The sequence below is a fragment of the Ailuropoda melanoleuca genome, chromosome 1 (genome assembly GCF_002007445.2).
Source record: "Ailuropoda melanoleuca isolate Jingjing chromosome 1, ASM200744v2, whole genome shotgun sequence".
Lineage (NCBI taxonomy): Eukaryota > Metazoa > Chordata > Mammalia > Carnivora > Ursidae > Ailuropoda > Ailuropoda melanoleuca.
In genome coordinates this window covers 79,115,816-79,129,531 of record NC_048218.1, presented here as the reverse complement: position 1 = coordinate 79,129,531, position 13,716 = coordinate 79,115,816, and the positions used below count along the sequence as shown (strand labels likewise).

The following is a 13,716-nucleotide window of genomic DNA, read 5'->3' as shown; positions in this document are numbered from 1 at the left end:
TATTTCTAATTCTTGACTATTAAAAGTGGTCCATCCGCGGTCATTTTTATACATGCATCTTAAGCACAGCATTTCTTGAGGGCAATCTAGTATTACATCAGCTGAGAGAACTTGATAGAATCAGACCTAGTGAATCTGAAACTCTGGAGGTGGGCCCAGCAGTATGGTTCAATAGGCCCTCCAGGTAATTTTGATGCATGCTAACATTTGATAATCTCTGCTCTAGGGCCTATGTAATTGCCAGTTAATTGGGATAAATACATTAAACTTCAGATGCCTGCATTGTATGAGATTTTCCATTAGCCCTTTATCCTTGCTAGACTTTAAAATTTTGCCAATATAGTGCATGTATAATGATATTTTATTATGTTTGAAATTTATATCCCTTAATTACTAATGAGATTTAGTCTTTTCTTGTTTATTGGCCATTTAAATTCCTTTTCTGTGATGTGCTTGTTGAAATCTTTTGCCCATTTTTCTATTCGAATGTCTCTTGTACTCATTGATTTATAGGAGTTCATTATGTATCCTGGATGTTAGTCTTTTTTCTGTGATATATGTTGTGGATATCTTCCACTCTGTGGCTTTTTTCTGTGGTTCTTTTTAAGAAAAGTTGTTTTTTTTTTTTAAAGTAGTCAAATCATTAGTTTTTTCCTTCTATGCTAAAGGAGAAATTCTCCTATATTATTGTCTAAAAGCTTTCTTCATTTTGTTTTTTGTCTTTGAATCTTAGGTCCACTTGAAAGCAGTTCTTGTACATGGTGTAAGGTTGGTGTCCAATTAATTTTTAGAGTATGGACGTCCAATTTTCCCGGCAACGGTTATTTTAAAAAGTTGCCTTTCCCCATTGCTCAGCAGGGCTACTTTGTCATACGCATATCAAGGATCAGTATGTTTGATCCGTTTTTCAGCACTATTCTGCTTCACTGCTCTCTCTCTGCGTGAGTGGTACACTATTAAATGTTGTTGTTTTAGAATAAATCTTGACATCTTTAAGAGAGTATTGGCTATTCTTGACCTTTTATACTTTATTTTTAAATTTTAATTCTAATATAGTTAACGTACAGTGTTATGTTGCTTTCACGTGTACAGTATAAGTGATTCAACGGTTCTGTACATTACTCAGTGCTCATTGTGATAAGTGTACACTTAATCCTCTTCACCTGTGTCACCCGTCCTCCCACCCCCATCGCCCTGGTAACCATCAGTTCTCTATAGTGAAGAGCTTTTTTGGTTTGTCTCCTTTCTCCTTTGTTTGTTTTGTTTCTTAAATTCCACATATGAGTGAAATCATACAGTATTTGTTCTTCTCTGACTGACTTATTTCACTTAGCGTTACACTCTCTAGCTCCATCCATGTTGTTGCAAATGGCAAGATTTCATTTTTTTTTTAATAACTGAGTAGTATTCCATTGTGTATATATATATACACCACATCTTCTTTATGGATTCATCTGTCAGTGGACACTTGGGCTGCTTCCATAACTTGACTGTTGTAAATAATGCTGCAGTAAACATAGGGGTACATATACCTTTTCAAATTAGTGTTTTCATATTCTTTGGGTAACTACCCAGTAGTGGAATTACTGGATCATATGGTGGCTCTATTTTTAATTTTTTTAGATTTAATGTATTTTTTTTAAAAGATTTTATTCATTTGAGAGAGAGTGAGAGCGAGAGGGATCATAGAGAAGGAGGGTGAGGGAGAAGCAGACTTGCTAGTTAGTGGAGAGCCCATTGCGGGGCTCAGTCAACCGCAGGACCTGGAAATCATGACCTGAGCCACCCAGGTGTCCCTATTTTTAATTTTCTGAGGAACTTACACACAGTTTTCTGCATCAGTTTGCATTCCCAACCACAGTGCACAAGGGTTCCTTTTTCTTCACATCCTCACCCACACTTGTTTCTTGTGTTGTTGTTTTTTTTTTTATTTTAGCCATTCTGACAAGTGTGGGGTAATATCTCGTTGTTTTGATTTGCATTTTCCTGATGATAAGTGATGTTGAGCATCTTTTCATGTGTCTTTTGGCCATCTGGATGTAATCTTTGCAGAAATGTTCATCTCTCCCCATTTTTAAGTGGATTATTTGGTTTTTTAGTATTGAGTTGTATAATTCTTTATATATTTTTGATACTAATCCTTTATTGGATAGGTCATTTGCAAATATCTTCTCCCATACTGTAGGATGTCTTTTAGTTTCGATTGTTTCTCTTGCTGTACAGAAGCTTTTTATTTTGATGTAGTCTCAATAGCTTATTTTTGTTTTTATTTCCCTTGCCTCAGGAGACATATCTAGGAAAATGTTACTACAGCTGATGTCAGAGAAATTATCGCCTGGGCTCTCTTTTAGAAGATTTCTATAGTTTCAGGTCACATATTTAGGTCCTTAATCCGTTTTGAGTTTATTTTTGTGTATGGTATAAGAAAGTGGCCCAGTTTTATTCTTTTGCATGTTGCTGTCCAGTTTTCCCAGCACCATTTGAGGAAGAGGCTGTCTTTTTCCCATTGCGTATTCTTGCCTCCTTTGTCTATAATTGACCATGTAATCATGCTTTTATTTCTAGGCTCTTTATTCTGTATCTTTTTTTGTGCCAGTCCCATACTGTTTTGATGACTACGGCTCGCAGTATGTCTTGAAATCTGGGATTGTGATACCTCCGGTTTTATTCTTCTTCAGGTCTTTTGTGGTTTCATACAAATTTTAGGATTATTTGTTGTAGTTCTGTGAAAAATGCTATTGGTATTTGATAGGGATTGCATTAAATCTATAGATTGCTTTGGATAATATGGACATTTTAAGAATATTTGTTCTTCCAGTCCATGAATGTGGAATATCTTTCCATTTGTTTTGTCATCTTCAGTTTCTTTTATCGGTGTTTTAAAGTTTTCAGAGTACAGATCTTTTACCTCCTTGGTTAAATTTATTCTTAGGTATTTTATTATTTTGGGTGCAGTTGTAAATGAGATTGTTTTGTTAATTTCTCCTTCTGCCACCTCATTATTAGTGTATAGAAATGCAGTTGATTTCTCTATATTGATTTTGCATCCTGTGACCTTACTGAATTCATTTATCAGTTCTAGTAGTTTTTTGATGGAGTCTTTAGGGTTTTCTATTTATGGTATCACGTCATTTGCAAATAATGAAAGTTCTTTTTCCTTACCAGTTTGGATCCCTTTTATTTTTTTTTCTTGTCTGATTGCTGTGGCTAGAACTTGTTCAACTATGTTGAATAAAAGTGGTGAGAGTGGACATCCTTGACTTCTTGATTTTAGGGGAAAACCTCTCAGTTTTTCACCATTGAGTATGACATTAGCTGCAGGTTTTTCATATATGGCTTTTATTATGTTGAAATATGTTACCTCTACACCTACTTTGTTGAGGGTTTTTATCATGAATGGATGTTGTACTTTATCATATGCTTTTTCTGCATCTATTGAAATGGTCACATGGTTTTATCCTTTCTTGTGTTGATGTAATGAATCACATTGATTCGCGATTATTGAACCACCCTTGCATCCCAGAAATAAATTCCATTTGATCATAGTAAGTGATTTTTTTTAATGTATTGGTGGATTCAGTTTGCTAATATTTTGTTGAGAACTTTTTTATCTGTGTTTATCAGAGATATTAGCCTGTAGTTCTCTTTTTCATAGGGTCTTTATCTGGTTTTGGAATCAAGGAATGCTGGCATACCCTCATAGAATATATTTGGAAGCTTTCCTTCCTCTTCTGTTTTGTGGAGTAGTTTGAAAAGAATAGGTATTAACTCTTCTTTAAATGTTTGGTAGAAATCAGCTGTGAGGCCATCTGGTCCTGGACTTTTGTTTGCTGGGAGTTTTTGATTACTGATTCAATTTCTTTGCTGGTTTTCAGTCCGTTCAAATTTCCTATTGATTCTTGATTCAGTTTTGGGAGGTTATGTTTCTAGGAATTTATCCATTTCTTCTAGGTTGTCCAGTTTGTTGTCATATAATTTTTCATAATATTCTCTTATAATTGTTTGTATTTCTGTGGTGTNCTCTCCCATCCTATCCCTTCACCAGAGGTCACTGCTATACTGAAGCTGGGGTTTATCTTCGCTTTTTTTTTTTTTTTTTTTTGAGTTTGGCTTAAGTTTTATTAATTTTGTTGATTTGTTTTAAAGAACTGGCTCATTGTTTCATTCTCTGTTCTATTTTTTTAGTTTCCATATCATTTATTTCTGCTCTGATCTTCATGTCCTTCCGTCTGCTGTTTTGGGTTTTGTTTGTTCTTTCTCTAAACTCCTTTAGGTAGAAGGTTAGGTTGTTTATTTGAGATTTTTTTTTTTCTTGAGGTAGGCCTGTATTGCTGTAAACTTCCCTTTTAGAGCACTTTTGCTACATCCTAAAGATTTTGGACCACTGTATTTTCATTTTCATTTGTTTCCATTTATTTTTTTTGTTTTTTAAAGATTTTATTTATTTGAGAGAGTGTGAGGGAGAGAGCATGAGCCAAGGGAAGGACAGAGAGAGAGGGAGAAGCAGGCTCCCCACTGAGTGGGGAGCCTGACGTGGGGCTCAATCCCAGGACTCCAGGACCATGACCCCAGCTGGGGTCTGAGGTCTGCAGACACTTAACTGAGTAAGCCACCTGGGCACCCCCGTTTCCATTTATTTTTTTTTATTTATTCTTTGATTTCTTGGTTGACCATTAATTGTTTAGTAGCATGTTATTTAACCTCCATGTATTTGTGGTCATTCCAGACTCTTTCTTTTGGTTGACTTCTAGTTTCATAGCATTGTGATTAGAAAAGATGGATGGTATGATTTCAGTCTTTCTGAATTTGGACTTATTGTGGCTAACTTGTGATCTCTTCTGAAGAATGTTCCATGTGCACTTGAAAAAAAAATGTGTTTTCTGCTGTTTTAGGTTAGAATATTTTGAATATATCTGGATGGATCTATGGATTTCCATCTGGTTCAGTGTTTCATTCAAAGCCAATATTTCCTTGTTGACTTTCTGTTTGGATGATCCTGTACAGCGATGTAAGTGAGGTGTTAAAGTACCCTATTACTGTAATATTTATCAGTGACTTCCTATCTGTTTGTTATTAACTGCTTTATGTATTTGGGTGCTCCCATGTTGGTGTAAAATATTTACAGTTGTCATATCTTCTTGTTGGATTGTTCCCTCTATAATTATATAGTGTCTTTTATTTGTCTCTTATTACACTCTTTGTTTTAAAATCTGGTTGTCCAATATAAGTATTGCTGCCCTGGCTTTCTTTTCACTTCCATTTGCAGGGTAAATACCTTTTTATCCCTTCACTTTTGATCTGCGTGTGTCTTTAGGTCTGAAATGAGTCTCTTGTAGGCAGCATATAGATGGGTCTTGTTTTTTTATCCATTCTGTCACCTTGTGTCTTCTGATTGGAGCATTTAGTTCATTTGCATTCAAAGTAATTCTTGATAAGTATCTACTTACTGCATTTTTGCTACTAATCGTATGGTTGTTTTTGTAGTTTTTCTCAGTTCCTTTCTCTCATGCTCTCTTCTTTCATGGTTGGTTGGCTTTTTTTAGTGGTATACTTGGATTCTTTGCTCTTTATTTTTTGCATATCTTTTCCTGGTCTTTGATTTGTGGTTACCTTAGGTCTATATATAACATCATCTGCATATATTAATTTGATGGTCACTTAAGTTTTAACCCATTTTTTACTCCTTTCGCTTCCAAGTTTTAGGTATATGGTGGCATACTTTATATCCATTTATTTTGTGAATGCCTTGACTGATTTTCATATACTTATTTTTAATGCTTTTGTGTTTCCTACTTTTCTTACTCTTACTGTCTTTCCACTTAAAGAACGTTTCTTTTGGGATTGTTTTAGTTGTGATGAATTCCTTTAACTTTTGTTTGTCTGGGAAACTCTTTATCTGTCCTTCTATTCTGAATGGTAGCCTTGCTGGATAGAGTATTCTTGGCTGCAGGTTTTTTATCTTCTAGCCTTTGAATATATCATGCCACTGTCTCTTGGCCTTCAGTGTTTCTGCTGAAAAATCAGTGATAGTGTTATGTGGTTTCCCTCATACATAACTGTTTTCTCTTGCTGCTTTTAAAATTCTCTTTTTATCAGTAGTTTTTGCCATTTTAAATACTGTGTGTCTTGGTGAGGACTTCTTTGGGTTTAATATGTTGGGGGTCTTTGCACCTCTTGGATCTGGATTTCTGTTTCCTTCCCCAGAATCAGGAAGTTTTTGGCTATTATTTCTTCAAATAAATTACCCGTACCCTTTTCTCTTTCTTCTCTTTTCCGGAATCCACATAATGTGAATGTTATACTTGATGGTGTCACTGAATTCCCTAAGTCTGTTTCCTTTTTCTGCCCCCCCTCTGTCCTGTTCAGCTTGATTGCTTTCCATTACTCTTTTCTCCAGGTCATTTGTCCATTCTTCTGCTTCTTCTAGTCTACTATTTATTTATGTAATACATTTTAAATTTCAGTTCTTGAGTTCTTCATCTGTCTCTTTGTTAAGAGTCTTACTGACGTCCTCCACTCTCTTCTCAAGTCCAGTGAGTATCTTTATGACCACTAATTTAAATTCTCTATTAGGCATGTTATCTCTTTCATTTAGCTCTCTTGCTATGATTTTGTCCTGTTCTTTTATTTGAGACATATTCCTTTGTCTCTTCATTTTGTTGAACTCTGTGTCTGCTTCTGTGTGTTAGGCGAGTCAGCTATGTCTACTGCTGTTGAAAGTAGTGGCCGTATGAAGAAGAGGTCCTGTATGCCCTGCGGTGTGATGTCCCCTGTTCACCAGAACCTGGTGCTTCAGTGGGTCTTCTTTGGGTGTTGCATGCGTCCTACTGTTGTGGTTGAGCTGCCTTTGCTTTCAGTCCAGTTGTCTGCAATAGTTTTTTGCCTTTTGTGGTCAGAGTTTTGTTCCCTTTGTTGTTGGTGGGTCAGTCTGGGACTTAGACCATGTGTTTGCCAGAGATGTGGTAGCACTGAACTGCAGGAGACTACAAAGTGGGGCAGGTAGTGCTAGCAAGGTCCACACTGGCAAGTGGGAACTTTGTAGCTGCTGGGGATAGAGGCAGGCTGGGTTGGAGGGGTCAGATTCGTTGAAGTGCCCTGGGGCAGGGTGCATGTTGTTAGCAAGGTTTGTGTGGGTCTGCTGTGGGAGGGGACCTGGAATGGAGACTTGGCTGAAGAAGGCATGTCCACAGGAGAGCTGGGGTGCAGTGGTGGTGTATGTAAGCTTGTTAGAGAATATTGGTGCTGTGCCAGTTCCTGCAGGTGGCTGTGTGTTTATGCTGGGGGGAGAGGGGGGTCAGGGGAAGGAAATGGTGCCCACCAGCTCCTTTGTTCCTAGAAAGGTCTTCCAACAATCCCTGCCCCTCCAGCACATGCTCTGAGATTAGCAAACACCCCCCACACCACCACCACTATGCCATATGCATTTTTCAAACTAATGCTGCTATGTTATATCTACTCAGGACTGTTTGTTGTGCTGACTCTTTAAGGGAGGGGACTCAGTCTCCTCTAACGCTCCAGGCTCTCTCACGAGTCTGCTGATTTTCAAAATTTCAGGTTTAAAACCCCACTGATTATAAGAGTTCACAAATTCAGCCTCTCTGGTTTTCAAAGTCGTGTTATGGGGATTCATCTTCCTGTGCAGGCTCCCTAATGCAAGAGTCTGTTTCTCTCTCCTCTCCCTGTCGGAGGTGTCCATCCCTCCTGTGGACACTCCCGTTGGTTCATTTAGCTCCCTACTGTGTCTCCACCCTTCCTACCAGCGTCAGTGGGGTCTCTTCTCTATGTTTAGCTGTGGAGAGTTCGTTCTGCCAGTCTTCAGGTCATTTTCTGGGTAATTTACACTAATGTAGGTGTTATCTAGTGGTATTGGTGGGAAGTGGTGAGCTTGGGGCCGTCCTACTCTGCCATCCTCCCCACCTATCAACCTTTTATACTTTCGAATACATTTTATTACCAGCTGGTCAGGTTCTACCAAAAAAAATTCTTTTATCCTTATGACAGTGACAGGGATAGTACTGAATCTCTCAGTTATTGTAAATTTAATTGGCATCTTTACGATATTGAGTCTTCCAGTCTGTGACCATACAGTATAAGCCTTTATTCAAGAGCTTCTATAAAGGTTTATAATTTTCTCTATAGAGATTTTCCATTCTTCATTGGATTGTCACAATTTCATATTTTAATCATAACAGTGCTATTGTTAATGCTATTTTTAAAATTTTTATTTCCAAAATAAGTACAATGTTTACTATAAGGATTTTATGGAAGTCTTCTATTTCTGGTATGTTAACAGTTTTTTCATAAATGAGTTTTTTCACCTTTTCTTTCTTATTCTATAGTATAGTGAATTTTACTGGTATTAAACCAGCCTTGAATTCTGCGGATAAATGTAACTTGATCCTGGGGTGCATGGGTGGCGCAGTCGTTAAGCGTCTCCCTTCGGCTCAGGGTGTGATCCCGGCGTTATGGGATCGAGCCCCACATCAGGCTCCACTGCTATGAGCCTGCTTCTTCCTCTCCCATTCCCCCTGCTTGTGTTCCCTCTCTCTCTGGCTGTGTCTATCTCTGTCAAATAAATAAATAAAATCTTTAAAAAAATGTAACTTGATCCTGATATTATCCTTTTTAAATATTGTTCGACTTTGTTTTTATTTAGGATGTTTGTATCAATGTTTATGATTAAGACTTATCTGTAGTTCTCCTTTCTTATATTGTTCTATTGAGTTTAGGTATCAAAAATTTTGCTAGTCTCATAAAACGAGCTGAAGGGTTTTTTTGTTTTGTTTTGTTTCCTATTCTCTGTAAGAGGTTAATTAATGTTGGCATTATTTCTTCCTTAAATGGTTGCTAGAACTCACCAGTGAAGCTGTTTGGTCCTGGAGTTTTCATATGGAACAATTTTTGAGTATTCATTCAGTTTCCTTAGTGATTAAATATCAATGCAGGTTTTTCTCATTGTTAAGTCAGTTTATTAAATGACATTTTTCTTGGAACTTTTATCCATTTTGTCAAAATTTTCAAATTCTTGATATAAATTAATCCATAATAATTTCTTTTGAATATCTTCAGATTGATAGTAATAACCCCTTTTCATTTGTAATGTTCATTAGTTGTGCCTTCTCTGTTTTGAGATGTATTATATAAAAGTAGTATAAACTACAATTACTTGTGTCTGCTGATTATTATTAAAGAGCAGGTACTAACACAGAAATATTAGATATATTATGAATGTTGCAGTCACAATAACTTGCTCATTTTTGTTTGAGAACATACCACATTGATCTGTTGATGGTCTTTTCATTTTAGCCATGTAAACATGCAATTGGAAGGATAGGAGAGTAGATCATAGAAACCAAGTTGCAAGAGAGTTTCAAGAAGATAAGTATCCAGTAGTGTCTAGGAAAGTTCAAGGAGAGGGTAGATTGGAAGTCTTAAATTTGATGATCCCGGCGTTCTGGGATGGAACCCACAACAGGCTCCTCCACTGGGAGCCTGCTTCTTCCTCTCCCACTCTGCCTGCTGTGTTCCCTCTCTTGCTGGCTGTCTCTCTCTGTCAAATAAATAAATAAAATCTTTAAAAAAGGAAGTCTTAAATTTGATAGAAATAGGTTTTATTAACAATGGTTAATAAACAGTGGTCAACCTTTTTGTCTTATTTAAGACTTGTGACCTTAAATTGTTTTAGGACACCTCTTGTTTCAAAAACTACCAGGCATCAGGAATAAAGTTTTCAAATTCTTAGCTGGAAAAATTGCAACTTTACCCTTTTTTTTCATTGCTTCAAGTTATTTCTTTAAGCTCAAGGGTGAAATTCACTGCCAGGAAATTTGGGAAAGCTTTTGTTCCTTCTGTTCACCCTGTAGATATCAAGGCTTAAATCCAGAGTTTTAGTGCTTTCATTTTCTAAGCATGAATTACCTTTTATATCAAAATCTAGTTCTTTACCTGGCATATTTCTAATTTTGTTCATTTGCAGTGTGCCTTTAAATTGAGACCTTATATTGAGGTCTTCTGAGATGCAGTGTAGAAGCTCATGAAAATACTAAAGTAGGTAATCATGCTTCACATCTATGGAAATTCTACTTAAACTTAACATAAAAAATCATTTTGTCTTTTCCTTTTACTTTAGGAACTTGTGTCCCTGAGGCCCTGTAAAGCTGCAGAGCTGGTTGCCACTCACTTTTCTGAACAGATTGAAACAGTCATTAAAAAACTTCAGGTAAATTTTGCAAAAACATATTGGGAAGACAAATCTAGTGGAGAGACAATTATTGAATATCCACCTAAGAACTTTTGATTGTAGTAACTTCTTCAGTAGATAGTTGCCATTTAAGCATTTTCTACACATATTGTGTGTGTGCGTGTGTGTATATATTTGAGAGCAATTGCTCGCAATGATTTCTGCATCTGGAAATGAAGGAGTTCATCTTTCTGCATAATAAATAGTAGCATCACAGAATCATTTTTAGGACTATACCCTGTACTTATTCTAGAATTAGTAATCCACAGAAGATTCCCCCCCTTTTTTGTTGTTTTTTGTTTGTTTTTTGCTGTAGGAACTATAGCTCTATTCTTTTTGGGGTTGATGTTATTTATTATTTATTCAGACTTCTCAAATTGGGTAATGCTGACTATTTAGAATTTTTCTTGGAAAATCTTAACCTAACCAGAATACAGTTATATTAATGTCAAATATTGAGATGCTCAGTTTGAAGTACTATTTAGTGAACCTAGTATTCCACCTATCACTATCATTGCAGTGCTGGTAGTGCATTTTGTTCACTGTTGTGAGGGCCACAAGTGATAGAGGTAGGGAATAGGACAATGACAGCAGCATAAAGCATGACCTAGAGTCCTCAAGTGCCCATAACTGTAGGAGGGGGTAACTATGCAAGATGAAAACCAAAGCAGTGGGGGTGGAGGGCAGCTGGCATGAGAGACAAAGATATGGAATTTATTAATTTAAACACTTATTATGGCCCCACCGTGTATCACAGTATGGTAGGCCTTGGGTTGCAAATAAGAATGCAGCCTTTTCTTGAATATTCCCTGTGGGAGAAAGAAGCATTCAAGGTTATATAACCATGCAAGGTTATAAGCGCTACTCCAGACACATGGAGAAGTGCTGTAGAAGCAAGAGGAGCGAGTGACTGACTGAGGCCAGGCAAGAGCTCACAGACATGACTGGGATGGGTCCTGAGTGATTGGCATCAGTTTTCTAGGCAGAGTGTTGAGAATCACTTTCTAAATAGAGGATTCTGGGTATGTAAAGACTTGAAGGCATGAGACAGCATGCATATTCAGAGAATGGCCAAGTCTGTGAAGCATGATTCACTGGGGATGACGGTGGGAGGAGCATTCAGGTAAGCCAGAAAATGTCTACTGGAGGGAGGAGATAAATGTGTAGAGGCTAGAAACTAGAGCTTGCGCTCTGATACTGAACTGTCTTATGTGTAGTGCTAAGAAATTATTCTGTATCTTCTAGATAACCTAGAGAATTATTAAGTTTTTCAGCAAAAGGACATCATTAGATTCATTTTATAGAAAATTAACTTTACAGTTATAGTGTGGGGAGTAGACTAGCAAAGAGAGCACATGGAGGACAGAGACCATGTAGACTGTTAGAAGGTGAAGGGTCTAGGCAAAAGGTGGCGAGGATGGGGACTGAGTCAGTGGCAGTGGTGTGGACAGTTTTAGGATGTGTTTGTGAAGTAAAAACATGTAGGGCTTAGAATTGAGTTTAAGGCTATGGAAGAGGTTAAAAGTGACTCCCAGACATCAGGCTTGGCTGTCCAGCATGATGAGGTCCATTAACTCAAGATAAAGACACATCCATGGATTCAATAAATATTATGTATCTGCTGGGAACCCAAAACACTGTTACATGCCGAAGATACAGAAAACATATACATGTATTCCTGTGCTCGAGGAAGAAGATGGATAAGTCAAAAGACAGTTGTGGAATAGTTGGACTTGAATGATGATAGAGCATTGCCCAGCATACTGAGGAAGTACATGGGGAATCATCCAGCCCATTTTGGTGATGAGAACAGGAGGACATTTCTGCTAAAACTACTCTCAGTCCACAGAGCCTCTCCCCTCTTTAAAAGTCAGCAATTTCTGATACGTCTTATCTTTTGTGTTGTCACTGTCATTTAAAATGTAAGGCTACCCAATGCAGGTTTTTCTGTTTTCCTTAGTCTCTAAAGCTCCTTAGAGACAGAGAGGCCAAGTAAATGAATATGAAGTCACTCATCAGACAAACATAAAAAAGCTGAAGTGTCATGGATTTTTAAAATACTGGCTATTTGTGGAATGGTTGTAGAGTCTTACACATTTCTTTTAAAGAAACGAGGTGTTTATTTATTGCAGAGATTTACTGAATATGAGAGAATCCCAAACATTTTATAAAATACCTTTCTTAGTGGCAAGAAATATGCTTCTTACCAATTGTTTTGAGAATTCTTGAAATGAAAAAAACCCCAGAATATTAAGTTATAACCAGAAGGAAAGTCGTATTAAATAAAACAAAATGATAGACCAGGGAAAAGATAGAACATCGAAAACTGATAAATATACTTTAAATGTCATCTTCTACATTATGTTAGTCCTTTCCAGTTTGGAGTTCCATGCTTTATATAGGTGAAGTTCTACTGTATCCAAAAATAAAGAAAAAAGAAAAACTAAGCTATAATTATTGCTTAGCTTTCCTAAGAACTTAAAAACATTCTTTATATTCATAGAGTATTTTAAGGTGTATCTTATTTAATTCTCACCCCTACCCTGTGCAGAAGGCAGAGAAGATATTGCTGTTCTCTTTTTCACATATGTAAACTGAATTGCTAAGAGAGTCCGTGATTTATACAAAGTTACGTAGCAAATAAATGGAAGAGACAAAACCCAGACACATGTTGCAGTGTGCCCTCTCTTCTGTAGTTGATTACATTGGGGAGTTAATGAGCTTTTTTGGTGCTGCTTGCTGTTTGCTCAAACTCCCACCCTACTTAGATTATCTTAAAGTAGACTGTTGTCACAAGAAGAGGACCAGGTAAGGCAGTGTGAACCCCTCCTTATAGCTAGAACACACTGTCAGCACAGCAGTTCAGAGCACCTGCCATTCCCAGGGTCCTCTAAGGGATGGTATCATNAAAGGGGTTTTTTTTTTTTTTTTTTTTTTTTTGCAATAACAAGGCATTTCTGTTTCTTCTGCACTCAGAATGGAATGTGTGACAGTGATTTGAAATATTGAGAGGAAATGACCTCCAAATGACTGTTTAGAATTTCGTAGATCTGTGTAGAGGAGTTAATGGAAATTTGTGCGTCACATTAGAGAGATTTTCCAGTTTGGCATAGTTTGAAGAATTTGTTTTTTAATATCTAATTGTATTTTTAATTGTTTTTCTATTCAGAACCAGGTTTTGCTTTTCAAATTTTTGAGGAGTCTTCTTGACCCAAGGTATGTTAAATTTAAGTTTTTTACTATACACAGATGAAAAAGCAAAGGAAGTAAATTGAGGTTAAGAATACTGGCCCATTGTGGGGTGCCTGGGTGGCTCAGTAAGTTAAGTGTCCAACTCTTGATTTCAGCTCAGGTCATGATCTCAGAGTCGTGGAGCCTGCTTAAGATTCTCTCTCTGCCCCCGCCCCCCCCCAAAAAAAAAGAAAAAAAGAAACTGGCCCATTGTATTCAAATAGTATAATCAACTTTTGATTTTT

The 13,716-nt window shown here is 37.0% G+C and overlaps 1 protein-coding gene across 5 annotated transcripts in view; it reads left to right on the top strand.

Annotated features, from left to right (window-relative positions):
• The window catches only part of VPS8 (VPS8 subunit of CORVET complex), a 234,791-nt gene that overhangs the window by 134,777 nt on the left and 86,298 nt on the right, over nucleotides 1-13,716 (top strand). For all 5 annotated transcript variants that reach the window (XM_019795771.2, XM_011220314.2, XM_034661727.1 and 2 more), the window contains 2 exons: nucleotides 10,130-10,219; nucleotides 13,410-13,456. In XM_019795771.2, coding sequence (XP_019651330.1) covers nucleotides 10,130-10,219; nucleotides 13,410-13,456 — 137 coding nt within the window. The remainder of the gene's footprint in view (nucleotides 1-10,129; nucleotides 10,220-13,409; nucleotides 13,457-13,716) is intronic.